The 22530-nt window shown below is 37.4% G+C and overlaps 2 protein-coding genes across 2 annotated transcripts in view; one reads left to right on the plus strand and one right to left on the minus strand.

Moving 5' to 3' along the window:
- The window catches only part of Jhbp16 (Juvenile hormone binding protein 16), a 266710-nt gene that overhangs the window by 146216 nt on the left and 97964 nt on the right, over window positions 1–22530 (minus strand). The gene's annotated exons all lie outside the window — the stretch shown is intronic.
- The window catches only part of Jhbp1 (Juvenile hormone binding protein 1), a 53966-nt gene continuing 34562 nt past the window's right edge, over window positions 3127–22530 (plus strand). The window contains exons 1-2 of the mRNA XM_069826258.1: window positions 3127–3224; window positions 8307–8418. Coding sequence (XP_069682359.1) covers window positions 8331–8418 — 88 coding nt within the window. The 5' untranslated portion in view covers window positions 3127–3224; window positions 8307–8330. The remainder of the gene's footprint in view (window positions 3225–8306; window positions 8419–22530) is intronic.

Below are 22530 nucleotides of genomic sequence, written 5' to 3' on the forward strand. Positions count from 1 at the left end.
TTAATTTCAGAATTTTGGAAAATAATGTAGAAGCAATAGCTGTTAAATCCACTCCAAAGTGTACGCATTTCGGCAAGTTTTATTGCATCTGTGCGTGTTCTTAAGAATACTGTCTCCAGTGTTTTTATAATAAATCATCAGCAGTCAGCTAATTTTCGTTCGCTAACAAATTAGGAAAGTTATCAGTTAGTATATCCTGGAGTTTCAGGGTTCAAACCCTAACCTGAAATGCTTATGTCAGGACGCTTCGAAAGGTAAAACCTAGTTTGGTACATAATAATAATAATAATAATAATAATAATAATAATAATAATAATAATAATAATAATAGAGCATGACAACTGTAAGTGGGATTGCTACTAAATTGAAATGGTCTGTCCAGCTACTTTTTAACTACATAGACGCACTAACACTGCGAAACTAGCATTCTACAAAATATTGGTGTTACATATGACAGAAAGTATAATTAGATCGATGATAATACTGAACTAGTATATATAATATTTATTATGGAACATAATAGTAAACATGATACAGATTAACTGTATATACTCTATAAATACAATATATACAATTAATTAATTTAAGAAAATCAGCTCCGTTACGGTAAACAAAAATATATAGGTCTATTCTGAGATATGAAATTGATTTATCTTTTATCATAACTGTCAGTAAAAAATTTGTTTACGCTAAGAAAATGTTCTTCCTACGTCACAAGACATTACAGTGACAATTATAATAACAAAAAATCAATATACAAATTAACTATATTTACATTTTACACAATACATATCAAATACAGGTCAAAATGAAATAAATATAACATAGATTTGTAAATTGAAATAATATTAACACAAAAATCTGAATGAAAATCCAACATACTCAGTCTTCCCCAATTTGTAGCAGAACTTGATGTTTACACGTTGCTCCATTGCGCTGTGACACTTCCTCTCACACTGACTACGTTCAACTGGTCGTAGTCTGTTTACACTGCCAGTCACATGCATTGCATGCTGTGTATCGATTCTCCCCAAGTCTCTGAAGAACCATGCGAATGCGCAAGCACATGCGCCAAGTTGGCGTTCAGATATGACACCATTCACCGAACTTTTTAGACACACGAATTCTGAATGGGTTTGGTTGCACATAGTCTTCTCTAAATAATAGTAAAATAAAACTGATTCCCGTCCTGGAGTGTGACTACAGTCTTCACAAACATATATTATACGAAGCAAATAATAGTATTTAAATATACAGTGGGTTAAAACACGATTTACTGGTGCATACCTAATAGAACAAAGTAATTTCCGGATGATCTACCATTGCTACAAATAATTTTCTTAATTAGCCCCAAAAAATCTCATCTTTTATTTTTTAAACATTTCTAAAAGTGGAGTATTGTAGCCTAATATTAAAGATATGTATGTGTGTATATATAGATTTTTGGTAGTGCTAACCTTACTTACAAATGGCTTTTAAGGAACCCAGAGGTTCATTGCAGCTCTCACATAAGCCCGCCATCTATCCCTATCCTAAGCAAGATTAATCCAGTCTCTACAATCATATCTCACATCTCTCAAATCCATTTTTATATTATCCTCCCATGTACAGTACGTCTCGGTCTTCCCAAAGGTCTTCTTTCCTCTGGTTTCCCAACTAACACTCTATATCCATTTGTGGATTCGCCCATACGTGCTACATGCCCTGCCCATCTGAAACGTCTGGATTTAATCTTAGTGCTTACTTACTTACAAATGGCTTTTAAGGCACCCGAAGGTTCATTGCCGCCTCACATAAGCCCGCCATCGATCCCTATCCTGTGCAAGACCAATCCAGTCTCCATCATCACATCCCATCTCCCTCAAATCCATTTTAATATTATCCTCCCATCTACGTCTCGGCCTCCCCAAAGGTCTTTTTCCCTCCGGCCTCCCAACTAACACTCTATATACATTTCTGGATTCGAAAAAAAATCTTAGTGCTAGCCTACTCAATTATTAATCTTTTTAATCTTAAACTCTATGGGGAATAACAATTGCCCTACAATGAGAACAATAGAATTTTACAATCATAATACACAGAAAAGGACAATTTACATATCGAATTCTGTAGAACAAATATTTATAAACAAAATGCGTTAAATATGGGAAGCAAAATTTGTAACAAATTACCGACAAGCATCAAGGAAACAAAAGGCAATCACAGCTTCAAGATGCAAGTAAGATAGGCCTAATTTCTATTGAAACACAGTCTAATTTTTATTCTATAGATTAATTCTTGTATAGTTAGATTTTATTAAAATGCTTGTAGATATGAAATACTGTAATTTGTAATTAGGCCTAATAATTATTTTTGCTAATTATTATTCTTATTTGTTTAGGATGCCATGAAACTACTGCTCATTGTATGAATTTCAATGTCTTTTAGTGTGTCTTATGTGTTATTTTAGACTATCTTTTAGTCTATTTTTATCTATTTCAGTGTAAACTACATACCTACACACAGTATATATTACTTATGTATTTTGTTTTGAGGTGTCCTACATTACTGTAGATGATCTATTGGATGAATAAATCCATCTCTCCATCCAACCATCCACGCATACACCCTTCTCCGTCCCTAAATGACGCCTATGTGTACTCATTGTTTATTAGAAATAGCACTTATTTCCCCTGGTGAGCACGCAACCCAGCTCTGCTATATTTGTAGCAGGAAACGTTACAATAAACGCAGGAGAGGCGAACGATAACCGTTATTTGCTGCATATAAAACTATTCTCGTAGCTCAAGGTCATTTCCCATGTGGAGGAACACACAGAGTTATATGTTGCCGGCCACCTTCAAAATAAATCGTTATTACAGATGATACAGTTGAAAATATGACGCAAGATTTATTAATCAAGCAAAGAACTTTTAAAGTTGGAAGATCCTGCACTTGGATTACCCAACACTGTTTTGCAGTCTGTGGAAATTTTATAATCCCGTGAGTGTATTCTTGCGACTGAGTTAACCCACTATACAACCGGAACGAAGAGGAGGGAACTCTCACTTGATACTTTCGATGCTCCCTCCCCGAGTGCACACCTCCCCCCCCCCCCCACCCTTGATCCACTTCTTCATTGGGAGAGGCATAGTAATGGACGCATAGAGAGAGCTCGGGGAAACTCCAGTCTGCTTCAAGACACAATCATACCCAGAACCATAAGCGCTCCTGAAGCCACTGTCGTGAGTATTCCTGATCAAAACCTATTATCTTAACGCAAGTCTAAAGATATTCTGTGGGTGCGAGACTGGGACAATTGACACAGAAACTTGCCAGCTTTATCGGTGCAGTAGAATCATAATTCCAATTAAGAAATTTTATAAATTAAATTTTATAGAAATTATTTGAAAGAATGACGATTAAATTCAGTAGCATATATTTTGACAGATGAAGCGTTTCTAATAAAGTTATTTCACACTTTACTACACGAATTAATTCCTTAATGTACTAATTTATCGATTATTCCCTGACTAAATGATGGGACCATTCATTTAATCATTAATCTATTGTCCACTCTCCTTTTAGAACATTTATTTATTTATTTATTTATTTATTTATCCATTCATTTATTTATTTATCCATTCATTTGTTTATTTATTTATCCATTCATTTGTTTATTTACTTATTTATTTAGGAGATTATTCCTTAAACCATGTATCTATCCACTTACTGCATCCATCCTTTCTTCACAAATCCATGAAGTATTTGATTTACTTGCAAATCCATCCATTCACCCACCCATCCATTCAAGCACCAATCCATTCTCTGAGCTCATAATTTATTCATATAAACATTTTATCATTCATTCATTCATCCATGCACGCCCTAATCCATTAAGTATTTCTTTTGTTCACTGATGAATTTTTGTTATATTATTGGCTAAGACCACACCGTACACGAGCCTGGATCTTAACGGTAGTAGCTAGAAACATTTTTGTTTTATAATTTTAATTTCTACTCACTAGCTAACAAGCTACTTAAATAAATAAATAAATAAATAAATAAATAAATAAATAAATAAATAAAGTAAGTAAGCAAATAAGTAAATAAATAAATAAATAAATAAATAAAGTAAGTAAGTAAATAAGTAAATAAATAAATACATAATTAATAAATACATTGTTTCAGTCATCCATCGAATCTCGTATCTAATCATCAACCTGTTTATTTGCATATCATTAAGTAATTCACTGACTTAACCAACCAATTAATTACAATTACTTCATAGGCCTATAAATTCGTTATTATTCTGTTTACTAATATATTAAATAATTTATATCTTAATTTAGTCACTCATTAATTAAATAATAGGTTCATTGGTTTATTCATCATTCATTCACAAATCCACTTATTAATCCACTTATCTTAACACTTGGCCATTAGCAAGCAACTATTGTATCAACTCAAAAATACTAATTGACAAGCACTACATTGTAAAATACTAAGGGTGCTATTCATAGATATTTCGCAGCACGCGCTACGAGAGTACTAAGCTAGCCCCGGCTATCACTGGTTACTTGTACAGAATTCAAATCATATCCTATCGCTAACACTGGTTTATGAATACGAAAAACTCTTATCATCTACCGGAAACCCGCACTAAAAATGTCTATGAATACGACGGCCCTATGACTTTATACAGACAGGGACAAAAAGATATGGCAACATTCGGAATTTTTCCATTTTCCGAATAAGCCTATTATTTTTTAACCAGATTGTTATGATTCAACAGTGACATCCATGTTTGGAAGACATTGCCGGTACAGTAAACTAAGCAACGGTCTTACTCCAATGATAAGTTATAATATGTGGGTGGAATGACTACATTGGAACAATATTAACTGATTTTATGTAACAAAGGGAGATAGACTTAGGCCTATTCATTGACTGCGTAGACAAACTGACTAATAATAACAGGCGAACTAACTGACTTCATAACCAGACTAAAAGACTGAAATAATGTGTAGACTGAGTGCAGGGATACATTGAGTGGCTGAATAACTCGCCAGAATAATAAAGACTCGCACACTGACTGAATGGACTGGTTGTGCAACTCGCTAGCCGGAGTGCTGCCAAAACTCACTACCAGTAATGACTGGCCGCCTCGCTACTAGGAATGGCTGGCCGAATCTTTAGGGAGAGTCGCTAACCAGCCGGCTAGTCGGAGTGACTGTCCCACTCACTAGCTGAGTGACAGTCCAATTCGATATAACGATGACTAACTGAATCACTAGCGAGACTAACTTACCGGCTCACTAAACAGTTAGTTGTCTGACTCGCTAATAGGAATGGATGACCAACTCGTAAGGCACAGTGGCTGACAAATCGTCGGAATAGAGTGAATGACAGACACTACGGGACAAAGTGGATGACCGGCTTTCCGGGGCAGAGATGATGTCAGACTCGCTGGGACTGAGTGAATGACCGAATCTCCGGACAAAGTGGATGACCGATACCCCGGCACAGAGTGGATGACCGACTCTCCGGGACAGAGTGGATGATTGACTTTCCGGACAGAGTGGATGACCGACACCCCGGGACAGAGTGGATGACCGACACCCCGGGACAGAGTGAATGACAGACACACCGGGATAAAGTGGATGACCGGCTTTCCGGGGCAGAGTTGATGACGACTGGGAAGAGTGGATACTGAATGGACAGACTGGCTACTGATTAGGCACGGGCTAAAGACTGCTTGGGCAGAGTGACAAACTATTTGGGCAAAGCGACAGGCTACTTGGGCAGAGCAACAGGCTACTTGGGCAGAGCGACAGGCTACTTGGGCAGAGCGACAGGCTACTTGGGCAGAGTGACAACTACTTAGGCAAAGCGACGGGCTACTTGGGCAGAGCAACAGGCTACTTGGGCAGAGCGACAGGCTACTTGGGCAGAGCGACAGGCTACTTGGGCAGAGTGACAACTACTTAGGCAAAGCGACGGGCTACTTGGGCAGAGCAACAGGCTACTTGGGCAGAGCGACAGGCTACTTGGGCAGAGTGACAAACTACTTGGACAAAGCGACGGGCTACTTGGGCAGAGCAACAGGCTACTTGGGCAGAGCGACAGGCTCCTTGCGCAGAGTGACAACTACTTAGGCAAAGCGACGGGCTACTTGGGCAGAGCGACAGGCTACTTGGGCAGAGTGACAACTCCTTGGGCAAAGCGACAGGCTACTTGGGCAGAGTCACAAACTACTTGGGCAAAGCGACGGGCTACTTGGGCAGTGACAAACTACTTGGACAAAGTAACAGGCTATTGGGCAGAGTGACAAACTACTTGGACAAAGCAACAGGCTCCTTGGGCAGAGTGACAACTACTTGGGCAAAGCGACGGGCTACTAGGGCAGGGCGACGGGCTACTTGGGCAGAGTGATAACTACTTGGGCAAAGCGACGGGCTACTTGGGCAGAGTGGCAAACTACTTGGACAAAGCAACAGGCTCCTTGGGCAGAGTGACAACTACTTGGAAAAGCGACAGGCTACTTGGGCAGAGCGACAGGCTACTTGGGCAGAGTGACAACTACTTGGGGAAAGCGACGGGCTACTTGGGCAGAGTGACAAACTACTTGGGGAAAGCGACGGGCTACTTGGGCAGAGTGACAAACTACTTGGACATAGCGACAGGCTACTTGGGCAGAGTGATAACTACTTGAGCAAAGCGACGGGCTACTTGGGCAGAATGATAACTACTTGGGCAAAGCAACGGGCTACTTGGGCAGAGTGACACCACTTGGACAAAGCGACAGGCTCCTTGGGCAGAGTGACAACTACTTGGCCAAAGCGACGGGCTACTTGGGCAGAGTGACCAACTACTTGGACAAAGCCACAGGCTCCTTGGGCAGAGTGACAAACTACTTGGACAAAGCGACGGGCTACTTGGGCAGAGTGACAAACTACTTGGACAAAGCGACAGGCTACTTGGGCAGAGTGACAAACTACCTGGACAAAGCGACAGGCTCCTTGGGCAGAGTGACAAACTACTTGGAAAAGCGACAGGCTACTTGGGCAGAGTGACAAACTACTTGGACAAAGCGACAGGCTACTTGGGCAGAGTGACAAACTACCTGGACAAAGCGACAGGCTCCTTGGGCAGAGTGACAAACTACTTGGACAAAGCGACGGGCTACTTGGGCAGAGTGACAAACTACTTGAACAAAGCGACAGGCTACTTGGGCAGAGTGACCAACTACTTGGACAAAGCCACAGGCTCCTTGGGCAGAGTGACAAACTACTTGGACAAAGCGACGGGCTACTTGGGCAGAGTGACAAACTACTTGGACAAAGCGACAGGCTACTTGGGCAGAGTGACAAACTACCTGGACAAAGCGACAGGCTCCTTGGGCAGAGTGACAAACTACTTGGACAAAGCGACAGGCTACTTGGGCAGAGTGACAAACTACTTGAACAAAGCGACAGGCTACTTGGGCAGAGTGACAAACTACTTGGACAAAGCGACGGGCTACTTGGGCAGAGTGGGAAACTACTTGGACAAAGCGACAGGCTACTTGGGCAGAGTGACAAACTACCTGGACAAAGCGACAGGCTACTTGGGCAGAGTGACAAACTACTTGGAAAAGCGACAGGCTACTTGGGCAGAACGATAGGCTACTGAGAGTGTAACAGACTGCGTGGGCAGAGCGACAGACTAATTTGCAGAATGCCAGGCCAGACTGACAGACTATTGTGCATGATGATAGACTACTGAGCAAAGTGACGGTCTGATTTACTGAATAGACAATCTGACTGAATAGGCGGAGTGATGGAATAGGTAGATAGACTGGCTGAATAAACAGATAGAATTTGTGACCGAGTATGGAGGTAGAACCGTCAACTGACTTGAGACAAAAAGAAATGTTAATTTACTCACGTAAAGTATAGACAGGTTTACTTAAAATAATCGCAGCCGTAGTAGGCTTATTGACTGTACAGACTTACTATGGAACTATTCAACAGAATAAAATAAAATTGTTTTCACACAGATTTAATAGCCTAATGGACTGATTGGATACTTTTACTATCTGCATGTACAGGAAATTACCTTACTCTTACCCTTTTAGTTAATTTCTCCATTATTATTGATACAGTAACTGGATACTAGGCTAAAATCAATTTTTAAGTAATTTGGAAGTAATTGCCAATGGTTATAATATATCATATATGATATAGACTAATCACTATGGGAATAAATTGACATAACTGTCAATATAGTAATATAAAAGATAGACTACGAACCTAAGAACTGATCAACATCACTGTCTACTACAGCCTCCGACCAAATTCAACATCGAGATGAAGACGGCGATGGGCAGTCCACTGACCACGATACTTCTGGTGGTGGGCACTGCGTCTTTCCTCCACGCCGCCCCCAAACAAATACGTGAGTACACCACTAATTTATTGTTTCAAAATCCATTCCCGTTAGTTCAACTGAAGCAATGCATACCAATTTTTAGCAGAGACAACAATAAAGAAAAATAATCAAATTGATGGCGAATTAAAATCTCTGCTAGTAGTTTTGTTTCTACATAGGTAACTACAATTCCGATATTGGTTTATTATTGTTATCGTGTCATTCAACTGATACTGTGTCATTTAAGTTTGAGTATCTTAATATGAAACTGTGATTACAATTTTATAATGTCCGTCATCATTTTTATTGACATTGTGTCATCAATGCCATAATTCTGTGGTGTTCGGGTAAAGGGGAATAAGTGATTTTTTGTGCAAATGTAATTTTGTTCCCCAGATGAACACACAAGTTAAATTATGCAAGTGAGTGTGCAAAAAATAAAAAAAATACTAGCAATTGATGTGTTTTGTTTGTGTAGAAAATTATTTTCAATACGGGTCCGAAGTTTAATTTTCATTTATCTCCTAACTAATTTTTATGATTTATCTCTCTTTATCCAAACACCACAGAATTAATCACTAACAGAGCTATCAACATGTAAACACCATCACTTCTGCTACTACAGTCACCCTTAACAACCACACCAGTATCCACCATATCAACGTCATTGTTGTCATATTTATTATCGTTTCCATTTCACTCGTTAGGCTCGATTATCCGTTATCGTCTAACAATGCCAAAGATAACGTGAAGCCTTAAGTCTGAAAAGAAATAAGCTATTCATATGGACAGATTTTAATAAGAAAAGAATAACGATTATCAACAGTAATCTCACTAGAGGTTTTGATTTATCTAGAGAAATCAAAACTCGAGTAGGACTTAATTGCCTATTACAGGATTAGAAGAAAGCATATAGTAGTAGTAGTATTTATTTATTTAACCTGGTAGAGATAAGGCCGTCAGGCCTTCTCTGCCCCTCTACCAGGAGATTCCAACTACAATATCAACAATAAAATTACAATTAGTATTAAATTTACATTTACAATTACAAATAATATTACAGTTAGTATTAAATTTACAATTACAATAAAATCAAAGTACGAAAAGATTACCTGAATAATTAAAACTAGATAATTTATCATAGAGAAACAAAGAATATTTTATATTTACTGAATTACAAATTAAATCTAGAATAACAAAATTGCATAGTGATGAAATTACTGAATATTGAAATATTTTGTGATAGATTAAAGAAACTATTTACAAGTAATCAATTACTGACCAAGTGCCTAGTAAGTTTTCGTTTGAATTCAATTTTATTTCGACAGTCCCTGATGCTAGCAGGTAGCGAATTCCAGAGTCTTGGCAGGGCTATTGTGAAAGAAGATGAGTATGAGGAGGTGCGATGGGATGGTATTGTTAGTATTGTTTCATGACGAGAGCGTGTGTTCAGATTATGGTGGGAAGAAAGGTAAGTGAAGCGAGACGACAGGTACGAAGGAATAGAAGAGTTCAAGATTTCGAAGAGAAAGAGAAGTGAATGTAAATTTCTTTTCTTATCTAGTTTAAGCCAACCTATTGCTTCCAGGGATGGGGTAATATGATCATATTTACGAACATTGCTTACAAAACGTACACACAAATTATGAGCACGTTGAAGTTTCATTTTGTTGTCGCTGGAGAGGTCAGTCAGTAAAATGTCCGCATAGTCGAAATAGGGAAATGCAAGTGTCTGCACAAGGGACTTTTCTAAGCAAGAGGGGAGATGAACATTTATCCTTTTTAGCACATGTATAATAGAATATACTTTTCTGCAGGTTTCTGTGATTTGCATGTCCCAGTTGAGATTATTATCCATATAAAGATTAGAAGAAATAAAGCACTCTAATACAATAAAATAGATATTAATTGACTTACTAAAATTCTATTTCACTGATATTACCTACACCAAAACGTTTGAACGGAGCGCCATTTTCAGTCGACTATCTATGCGGGAAACAAATGACGATCGCAAAACATGTTTTATAGTACCGTAAAGAATTTGCATGGCAAACAAAGAAAGAAATGCTACAAAATCCTTTCGTTTTTTGGTAAAAAGTAGTATGACGTAGTAAAAGTGTAATATTCAGCAGAAATCATTTTTATCTATGCAAGATACAAACAAATTTATTAGCTGCGACACGGTATGGGTTCCGAGGATTGCAGATCCGGACTCAAATGTTCATGATGACGAAGTCGCATGTGTGTTGGACAAAGCCAAGATTAATGAGGGCTTTTTCCGAGGTTCTCCCACCTCCTCGATCATTCCACTATCACTATCCATTTCAATATGCATCATGATTTGAATAGTATCCATTGAAATGGTGTATCTGGATATAATATTGTGACTGGCATACAGGTGGTATCAGTCCGATGAGACATAGCTACTTGGAAAGAGAGAGGGATGAAATTACAGGAGAATGGAGAAAATTACACAACACAAAACTGCACGCATTGTATCTTCACATTCTTCACCTAACATAATTACATACATAAGGAGGCTTAGGATCCCGGACACTTTAGCAACCAATGTACGCACAACTTGACTAAGTTATAGAGTTCCTTGAACGTAGTAGACAGACATACTGTGAACGTAAACAACGACGTCAATGTGCTGCGTTATATTCTACTGTTAATAGTACAATCTAGTAACGGTGGAAAATGAAGTAGGATACGTCATACGTCACAAGTTTTCATGTCCCTCGGCGACATTGAAGGCGTTAGCGTTACAATGAACAACCATGTACATACTTGCAGTTAGTTCGAGAACATCTGTTCACTATGAATTGAAAATTCACTGTGATGTCCTGAGTTCGTTTCGAAGGGAGAGACAGAAGAATACTGTACCTCTGATCACGAACAGCACAGGAAAACAAAACTCAACGCTCCACCTCACTCCATCTGTACTCCGTTGCTCTGTAACTTCACTTCATTCTTAAGTTTTCTCGGATCCTAAGCCTGTACATAAGTGTTCTACCCATGGGCGGGTTTTTCCACTTCAGACCCAGTTTCCTATTTTCTACCTTCCTCTTAGTCTCCGCATTTAACATAATTAAGAACATTAAATCCTGGTATTTGAGATGGGCAAGGCATGTAACACGTATCGGTGAATCCAGAAATGCGTATAGACTTTAATTGAGAGACCTGAGGGAAAAAGACCTTTGGGGAGGCCGACACGCAGATGGGAGGATAATATTAAAATTGATTTGTGGGACATGTGATATGATGCTTGGGGCAAGGTTAATCTTGCTCAGGACAGGGAACGATGGCGGACTTATATGAGGGCTGCAATGGACCACCTAGTTGTCTAAAAGCCATTTGTTAGTAAGTAAATTCTATTAAGTTCTTAGTTAACTACTATCAACTTCAGATATTTTCATTGTGCTCAAAATGGACACATAACCTGAGCAAAGATTCCATGAAATTACAGAAGAAAAATTTTGAAGACAAAGCCTATGAAGTAACTAACTCCGTGATATCGGTTTTATGTAGACGTAAGTAGAAGTCTGAGAAACGCAACATCTTCTTTCAGAAATATTAAAAGATATTAGTTAGAAAAGTGATTAAAAGTTTGAGGAACATTAAAAATCAAAGAAAATCTTTATGTACGAGTATAAATTAAAGATTAAATATGAAGTTTCACCTTTGAAGTTCTGCTTATAATTTCCTCAATGTAAAATTCATAAAGTAAAATAAGATCTGAAATTATAATTGGTTAATTGGTTATTTAACGGTGCTTTATCAACTACTATAATTATCTAGAGTCTAAGTGGGATGGTGATAATTCCAGCGAAATGAGTCCATGTTCAGAGCCGAAAGTTACCCAGCATTTTCTCTTAATGGATTGAGAGAAACTCCCGGAAAAGAAAAGCAGGATTTGAACCCGGACTCGCTCGTTTCGCATGCTAACAGTTACTCCACAGCGGTGGAACTGAAATTGTATATTTTGTAATTAAACACTATTGCGTATATTTGTCAATATTACATGACTGCAAGGTTTGGGGAATAGTTTTCTAGCGGAGATAATAACTCATCCTTATCTATAGCAAATATTGTGCTATTGCGCAATCAGACGAGGTTGGAGGACCACAGGCGGGTTTCCGCCAAACAAACCTCTCAAATGTCATCCGCCTTGCTATGACATAATTGCCTTTGTTACTCAACAATATCTGGGTCTGGCCAACAGTTCTTTTCTCGGAGTAATAAATGATCCTCATCTACAGCAAATATTGTTTGATTGCGCAATCAGACAAGTTTGGACTTCAGGAGGGTTTCCGCCAAACAAACCTCGCAAATGTCATCTATCATTCTGTGACATAATTGTCTTAGTTACTTAACAATATAATACCTATATGAACGCTTTCAATTGCATAATTTTCTTTAAGCTTCCTGGTAACTAGATTTAGAAGCTCTAGGACTTCCGCCACGAGTTTCTTCCTGCTACAACACAGGCTTAGAAATCTGTGTTAGTGCGATAATTTCTACCTAAATTACCGTTTTTATCCTAAATTACGCAACTTTTACCGTAATAATTTGTGACACTCTTATTCATATAATATGTTTCCATTCACGAATTGTTACGCAAGTTATTTTCCATTCTAATGTGACTCTAAAACTGATTTATTCCTTAAAAATTCGATTTAAAACATGGTTAAATGAATCCCAGGAAAAATATTCTTTCATTTGGTCGGTTAGTAACTAATACAATGAATTTAACACAAACTAAAATCAGGAGAGCTTTCAATTATTTAGTTATCATAGAACTTTCAGAGACGAAAACCGAACATGGCAGTGGTGTGTTCCATTTAATTCAACTCCATTGTCACACGAGACAAAGTAACGGAAGGAATTTGCGGTGAATATTACACTTTTACTACGTCATACTACTTCTGACTAATAAAATGGTACGGAACGACATGTTTCAATCAATTATTGCTGCTTATCCTACAATTTTTATCACCTCCCTAGCATTTGTTTGTTTTATCACTTCCCTAGTATTTGTTTTTTGTTTATCAACATTGTACTTTCAATAATATTCTACCATTTAAAATGATTCATGTTTATTTCATCATTCTGAAATAAAACTTTTCTATCATTTATATTGTTTATATTATTTAGGTTATGTTATAGTTTCTGCTGTATGAGATTATGGATAGTCACGCATCAGAGATTGTTTAATATATTGATAATAATTGGAGTGAAACGAAACTGTTTTAATAAAAATGAAGCTGAATCAACAAAGCCTTCTTGACTAGTAATCGTCCATAGAGTTCAATGAAGATTGTATAGTTGGCACAAATGATAACAAGAGAACAGCTGATCATAACACACTACTGCCATCTAGCGGAATATTTGTAATGATGAGGTGGTAGAATAATACATTTTCAAGATAGTTTAGTATTTTAGTAAATCAATTAACATTTTTATTGTATTAGAGTTCTTTATTTATTTTAATCTTTATATACCTTCTGCTAATCGTGTAATTGACAATTAAACGTCATTCGAATTTTGATTTTCTCTAAATAAATCAAAACCTCTAGCAAGATTACCGTTGACAATAGTGTCCTACAATGTTCTAACATGAGAGAGGCAACCAAGACATTACAAACTTCGTCTAATTTCGCATTATGAAAAACTAATCGCGAGATCTGTGCTAAAACCCTTAAGCGGTTAAAACATAAAGGGGTGGGAGTGGAGGATAGCGAATATGTTTATAACAAGGTGGAACAAACACGACAGGCCTCCTCCTGTAGAACAAACATCGGCGAGTCTAAGTCCAGCAACAAATCAACTGTCGTGATTTTATAATGAAGTAGAATGGAGAACGTTTATGAATTTTATTTTCAGATAAAAATGGACAAAGGCTCGATTTTTGCGCGAAAACTTAATAAAACCCTGTACTTACTGCAGCCGCGGCGAAAATGCGACTCACGGGCACATTGTGGCTCGCAGTGCTTTTCTCTCGCTTCCTACCTACAACCCCCACCCTCTCACTCACTGGAGTCAAACTCCGTTCTATTTGTATTTGTCTCGGACCTGCGAGTGGCGTATCGTCGCAATATCTCTCTCGAAACCATGTACCTCTGTAAAAAACGAAAGTTTCAAGTAGGATGGGAGGATGCATTCTTTTGCTTACAATATGATGAAAATATTAAATGTATAATTTGTTCACAAATATTACTAGGAAAACGGTTGTATAACATAAAACGGCATTAAAGGTTACTACATGTTACTGATGAAACATTAAAAGATTAAGTGTTATTATTATTATTATTATTATTATTATTATTATTATCATCATCATTATCATCTCTGTACGTTGATTCTTTTACAGCAGATGTACGAATAATGCGGTTAGATTTTCAATTTAAACTCACAGATTTACAATGTGACGTTAAATGAAAGCTAGATGTAAGGACTTGACAGATATTGAACTTTTCAAATCTTTGGAAAAAAATAACTATTTGAAGCTTCGTTCTTTCGCTTGCTCTGTTGAAGCCATGTTCGCTGTAACTTACGTTTGTGAAAAATTATTTTCAACAATGAAAATAGTAAAAATCAAATTTAGATCACGACTGACAGAAAAATACCTTCGTGATCAACTACGATTGGCAGTAAGTGACATAATTCCTGATTTTGAAATTTTGTCGCAGAGACATTCTGAAGACAGTTAATTTTAGGTTGTGATAATGTGTCCTATGTTTTCTTGTTCATTTTTTTCTTCGTTACACGTCCTAAACAACTTCCCCTTCGGTTGTCCGCCTCTCTCCATAGGTGCTATGCACGTTGCAGCTTACATAGTGGCTCGGCGCACCATGGCTTTTTCGCCACGGCTGACTTACTGTATAAACTACCATAAAAATTAAAAGAGGGACAATGTAATTGTGTCACGTAACTTCAGAATGAATGGAGATTCGCGATTTTAAAATCAGCAAGAGAATGGATTATACAGGGCATTGACTTCTCTGGGAGCTAGAGCTGCCGATCCCGTGTCATATTTACAGAAATAAGGCTCCAGACAAAATTTGTCAGCAATGTCTCGCATACATTGAATATTGACGCTGATTGACTTCTGCAGTAGAAAATGTTAAAAGAACTTCTGCTGTTACCATCACACTAAATTAGCCTAATTTTTCTTCGTTTAATGTCATAACATTCAAGTCGCATATTACAATAATGTGTCTCGACTTTAACAACAACATCAACATCATCATCATCATCATCATTATCATATGTCCATTACGAATGTAACGTAGACCCACCGCCCGTTTTAACCAAAGGATGGTTTTCTGATGAATTCAACGGCCAAAAATTTCAACACTAGAAATATCTATGAGCTCCACTCCTAGGATCGGAGCGAACAACAGTAATTGACGGATCCTTTCATTGTACATACAATTATTAACTACGTAGACATATTCAAATAAGCTTAATTATTTCTTTTAAAACGTGGCCAGAACATAGTACGAAATGAAAATATATAGGCACTAACAATTAAAAATTAAATTGGGGATTAATTTTATCCTTTGAAAAGGTGGAGAAATTAAAATATCTTTGACAAAAGATAACAAATATAAATTATGGGTACACAGGCAAGAAATTAAACTCAGAATAAATATGGGATATACTTGCTATTATTCGGTTCAGAAACATTTGTTATCTAGTCTGCTTAAAAAAAAATAATAATTTATAAAAGAGATATATTACCGGTTGTTGTGTATTGTTGTAAAATTTTGACTCACTTTGAGAGAGGAACAGAGGTTGTGGGTGTTCGAAAATAAGATGCTCAGGAGAATATTTAGGACTAACAAGCAAACGATCTCATGGGGGCAGATAAAAGGTTAATTTTTTTCTTTCACCATATCAATATTGTCAAAACAAGTGCTTATACAAATTTTGGCCACTTGACCTTAATTACGAGTGCCACCAGAAAATAAGTTTCCCTGGGGCCGTTTACAGAAAGAAAAAAATTTCATGAAAATATTTATTGGAATAAATACAGCAATTGTTGAGTTACTTTTCAACATATTCCCCACTGAAATTAAGACATCTGCCATACAGTGGGATCAACTTTTGTATCCCTGTGTCGAAAAAATCTGCCATCTCAAATCCGGACCAATATGTGACAGTCGTCTGCATCTCTCTGTTAATTACATGGTGTGACAAAATATGTCTCATTTCTGGTGGGGAATATGTTAAAAAATACTTCTACAATTGCTGTATCTGATTGAATAAATCCTTAAATGAAACTGTGTTTTCTTTCTGTAAACGACTCCAGACAATCTTATTTTCTGGACGGCTCTCGTAATTGCACTTGTGTGGCCAAAATTTGTATCAGTATTTGTTTTGACATTATTAACATGGTGGAAGAAAAAAAAATAACTTTTTTATCTGCCCCCATGAGAATGTTTGCTTGTAAGAGGGATGAAATTACAGGAGAATTACAAAAATTGCACAACACAGAACTGTACGCATTGTATTCTTCACCTGACATAATTAGGAATATTAAATCCAGAAATTTGAGATGGACAGGGCATGTAGCACGTATGTTTGAATACAGAAATGAATATGGAATGTTATTTGGGAGTCCTGGGGGAAAAAGACCTTTGGAGAGACCGAGACGTAGATGGGAGGATATTATTAAAATGAATTTGAGGGAGTTGGGATATGATGCTAGAGACTGGATTAATTTTGCTCAGGATAGGAAACGATTGCAAGCTTGTGTGGGGGCGGCAATGAACTTCCGGTTTCTGTAAAAGCCATTTGCAAGCAAGTATTTCTTTCTGAAGGGAATTGATTACCTGTCATACTACCAGCCAATTTATATTAACATATTAATACACTAATTTTTAGCGATTTATGACGCTTTATCAACTGCTATGGTTATCTAGCGTCTGAGTTAAATTAAAGTGATAATGCCAGTGAAAAGAGTCCAGGGTCCAGCGCTGAAAGTTACCCAGCATTTGTTCTTAATGGGTTGAGGGAAAACCACAGAAAAACCTCACTCAGGTAACATCTACCAACTAGCATTTGAACATGGGTGCGCTCGCTTCACGACCAGACATGCTAACGGCTATTGCACAGCAGTGGACTTAATTTAGTTCATACAAGGTGAGTCAGAAGGAAAGGTACATGTTGTGAGGGTGATAACATTGGTGATTCTGAAAAAAAAAAGTTTATTTGGACATATGCCCTATTCTTAACAGTATCTGACATACAGGGCGTCATCTCATGTTCTTCATCAGCACTCACATGAGAACGCAACCAAAACAACATTAGGTTGTAGTAGGATCAATGAAACGGATCCTGGGCGTTGGATCGGTCGCGATGAAGTGATTTTTTAGCCTCCGAGGTCACCCGACTTTACTGTATTGGATTATTGTGTGTGGGGTTGTTATAAGAGCGAAATCTACAAGCCTAAAGTGGAAACAAGAGAGGAATTTCTCGCTCGCATTTTATACGCTTGTGCTCAAGTAAAGAAATGTTCGAATCAGTTCAGATCAGCAACACAGCAGTAGTCTACAAGAGCTGCAAAGTGCATTGAAGTTGATGATGGACTTTTTGAACATGTTCTGTAAAGAAAAGTACACGATTAAACAGAACATTGGGAACAATATTTCAATTTGCCTGCACTTTTCCCGTTACTTATTGTTTCCATTAGTTTTCTCCGCAACCGCTAAGAACAGGACATATCTGACTCATCCTGTATGTATAGAATCTATAGTAGGCTATTTATGTCTTATTATAAGTTTTATGTGAAGGATGTTAGAACACCTGCACTGCTCTTAAGAACGTGCACAACATTTCCCTAAGAGCGATGATTGTACTTTATCTTGCTGATAAGTGACCCTTGTTGGATTTGTATTTCGTGTAGTATGATCACGTAATACAGGCGTTTTGACATCCCTGTTTTATGTTATCAAAATCTGTTACATTTTGAAAAGCACATAAAATATAAGACGTAACATAATATGTATAGAATTAACACCATTCAATTTCCATTGTTAAAATTGGTGTCTGGTGTAATCCAATATGACATATCCAAGACCAGAACTGAACTTATTACTATAATTTTCCTCTGGAGTCTCCTTTCTCCGATTCTAATAGAGTCTTTGTTATGTCTTCACGTGCGTGCGAGACCTTGAGAGTGAAATACACAGTTACAAATTTAATGTCTTAACAGAGACACTCCGGTAACTTTCTCCGACTTTTCTTTCCCGTACAAAACTATAATTATCCAATTATACTAAGCTTGAATGCTTTTTTCTGTTACATAAGAATGTTGAGTCTAGATGATACAATGTATAATTATGCACCTCTATTAGTTAATAATTACTATATTTACTTCTACTGCATTTTGTGACGATATAAATAACAATACGAAACAACAGTAATTGCACATATAATTGCTGACAACAGCTTCATATCATTTGCTTTAATTTAGGTAAATAATTTTCAGGCGTGGTGTGTGCAAGGCTAACATTTTGTCAGGGTCGGATATAGGTATAGTGCCGCCCCTAGGCAGTGCTAAAATTTGCCGCCCCCCCCCCCCAACTCTCACAAACAGTTTATGAGGAGCTATTATACAGGTCATGTTTAGTTTAAATTATTTTTAAATGAAATGTTACAATTCAGAAAACAATAAATTACTGGAATCAAAATACATTTATCTTACTTGTGAATTATAAAAATTTCCTTTGCACTTTCTTCACAGAGAAAGCACTGATGATGTCATCAAAATGGATCTGACGAAGCACATTAGACTCGATGCAAAGAAATGTATTCAAACTTATTCATTGTTTAAACAAAATTTATTTGTGAAAGGCAAATTGTGGTTTATTTTTAAGCACTGTTCTGTTGATGATATAATTATTACGAGTATTTCTTACTTCGATAGGAAGTATAAAGTAAATTTAAAAATGAACTGCAACACTCTTCTCGGAATAAACCTTTCATATCGAATTATATAGTACATATGCTGGAAAGTGATTAAACAGTATTGTTGACGATATAATACATTTATATATTGGAAATGTATCAGTTCTGATTACTATTCACAGCAATAAATAGTAAACACACATCCAATCTCATTTTGAACAATGCATTCTTATTTATACGGTACAATTTAAATTTAAGCAGTTTCATGCTATAATAACGTCATACCGGCATTACAATATAACTATTCAACTGCACACTTTCCTTTTACTCTCGCCACGACCACGACAATGTGATAAGAAAACAATATCCGACTTCCAAAAAGTGTTCAAAAACAAATTTCAGAAAGGATTTACCAACAATTATTTTTTAATTTTCACTGTGAATAAAAAAAAAAAATAAAGAAGGAAGAGAAAAAGAGAAAAAATACCGCTCCCCCTGGAAATTACCTAGGCCTAAATCCGGCACTGCATGTGGTTGTAATATTTCGTAGTACCCAAGATCACGGACTGAAATTCCCTCCATGGTACACAATACAGCATGTAGATATTTGTTAGATATTATTTGTCCATTGTTAATGAGGTGTTCTGTGTGGTCTTGTCCAGAGGAGTGGCCTAATGCTGATCTCAAGTCACGGGAGTGTCACTATAGTCAAATTTAATATTAACTTAGGTTAGATCTCTTCCTCGGGTTCTAGAGTCGAAAAAATGAGAAAGAAAGTAAGAAGTTGTCGTAGTCCATATATACTGAACCTAAATCTCAATATGGATACAGCAAACGAAAACTTTCCACATCAATCCAATGTAGCGATATATTTCCATGTTCCTATTGGAGTCCACTGATTTTTGTTGAGCTGGTGCATTTCCGAGGATAAAATACCAGTTGACTATGTTCCACGCATTCCGCTACAGCCTATCGTATACTATCGCGTAATTCCCTCCTTTTACCTGAATTTTTTATCGAACACTAACAGAGGTGGAATTAACCGAGTATGTTTTCTGAAGGGGAGTATAAAGTAGGCTGTTTATAAACGAAAGTATAATTTTTTATTCAAATTTATTGTACATGTTGGCTCAAAGTCTTAGATTACTTTACTTGGCGGGAAAAGTGTGGCGTATACAAGGTGGAAGTGAAATAGCCTTGCAGATTTTCAGAGCGAATAGCTCATGTTGCATGTAACAAAAAAAAAAAAACTATATATCATGTTAGTGGAAAGTTAAGAGATTTTTTTTCATAATTTTTTTTTCTCAAATGTTTAACAACCTCTTATTCAGCAACTATTGCGAATAGGGTCGTGATTTTGTCCATATCGTAGGAAAACTAAAAAGTAATAATTTATCCCTCTGGCCTACTTCAATAATGTGGACGGTTTTCGTCTAAATTTAATTTTAAAAACCTCTAATTTCAAGCCACTGCACATACGAGTTGGTTGCAACGTCTTGGCAGAGAGCAGCTCACTTAGCGAGACATACCGAGTTCGTTGCACTCTTACATCTGTATCACGAGAAAAGAGTGGTAGCGGCGATGTTGGCGGACTGCTGAACTTCAAATTTAATTTTCTAACAAACCGTGCATTTAATCACATTTATTGTAGTGATGAAATTGGGCTTATTGTTCAGTAGGAAAACTAAATTATTTCTATTGAGTAATTTCTCTTCATAGACTACTCTAAATCAAGTCTAAAAGCCTTGTTGCTATTATATGCGAAGGAAACCGTTTTCTCTCAGTACTGATGTCGTGAATATGAAACAGATGTCAGAACATGGACATTCTCCTGAAACCTGTGAATTATTCTGAACATATATGGCAAATATGTGGGGAACTGAAAGTTATAGAACTTCTAGGTGGAATGCAACCAGGATACATTAGATTTTATTTTTATATGAGTGTGACAGTTGCGATAATAATCATTACAAAATGAAAGAGTGACTTTTTTAAGATACATTTCAGTGCTAGAAGAAAAACGTGTGGAGTATCATTCACTTGTTACATGTGTCCGGGTCATAGAGTCGTGATCTAAGACATCATGCCTGAACTTGCGTTATGGAATGTGCACAAGTTCGAGTCTTCTTGGAGACGAAATTTTCTCATGATATTTTGGCTAGTGTATGGGATCCATGACCACTCAACATCTTGATGAACTTCGAGAGTTACGAAAGGTAGTGAAATCCGGTTTCGAAAAATGACTGGAGAGTTCATCGTGCTGACCACACGATACCTCTATCTGGTTGGATGATCGTTCACCTCTGCTGAGGCATGTGAACGTGAAGCCAGTAGTCAGTTGGTCGGCATTGGCCTTTCATGGAGTGTTCGCACAATGGAAGGACGGACCAGTCACTTGGGAATGGTAACAAATTTTTCCTAGCACCACTAAATATCTATTTGGGGCTAAGAGAGATGAAGTTACAGGAGAATGGAGAAAGTTACACAACACAGAACTGCACGCATTGTATTCTTCATCTAACATAATTAGGAACATTAAATTCAGACGTTTGAGATGGGCAGGGCATGTAGCACGTACGGGCGAAACTAGAAATGAATATAGTGTGTTGGGAGGCCGGAAGGAAAAAGATCTTTGGGGAGGCCGAGACGTAGATTGGAGGAATAATATTAAAATCGATTTGAGGGAGGTGGGTTTTGATGATAGAGACTGCATTAATCTTGCACAGGATAGAGATCGATGGCGGGCTTATGTGAGGGCGGCAATGAACCTGCGGGTTCCTTAAAAGCCATTTGTAAGTAACCACTAATTATCAACTTACAAGAAAAAATTAAAGCAGGTATTGTCCAAGTGGGATTAGAATTATGTCTCAACGCATTCTCGGATGACGAGTTTGGTTTCTCGCCACGAGATGACGATAATGATTATGATGGTGATGATTGTGATGATGACCTATTGTACCCAATTCACCTTTCATGGGAAGCCTTCGTAAACTTCATGCGGACTGGTGATAGAGTACATATGAAAAGAGCTGCAGCAACGATGGATGCCCTTTCACTGCTCCCTGTTCATTCGTTACCGGTCAGCGACCTGAGGTAAACTTTCTACTGTGGGGAAATGCTCTCGATTCATGAGTGAAAGTGACAACGTATGAAACAGGGAGGATGGCAGGCATGTTGTGCTGTACTTCTCAGTGCATGGGCCATCTAGTTTTTGTGCATTTT

Source organism: Periplaneta americana, chromosome 5, assembly GCF_040183065.1.
Source record: "Periplaneta americana isolate PAMFEO1 chromosome 5, P.americana_PAMFEO1_priV1, whole genome shotgun sequence".
Classification (NCBI taxonomy): domain Eukaryota; kingdom Metazoa; phylum Arthropoda; class Insecta; order Blattodea; family Blattidae; genus Periplaneta; species Periplaneta americana.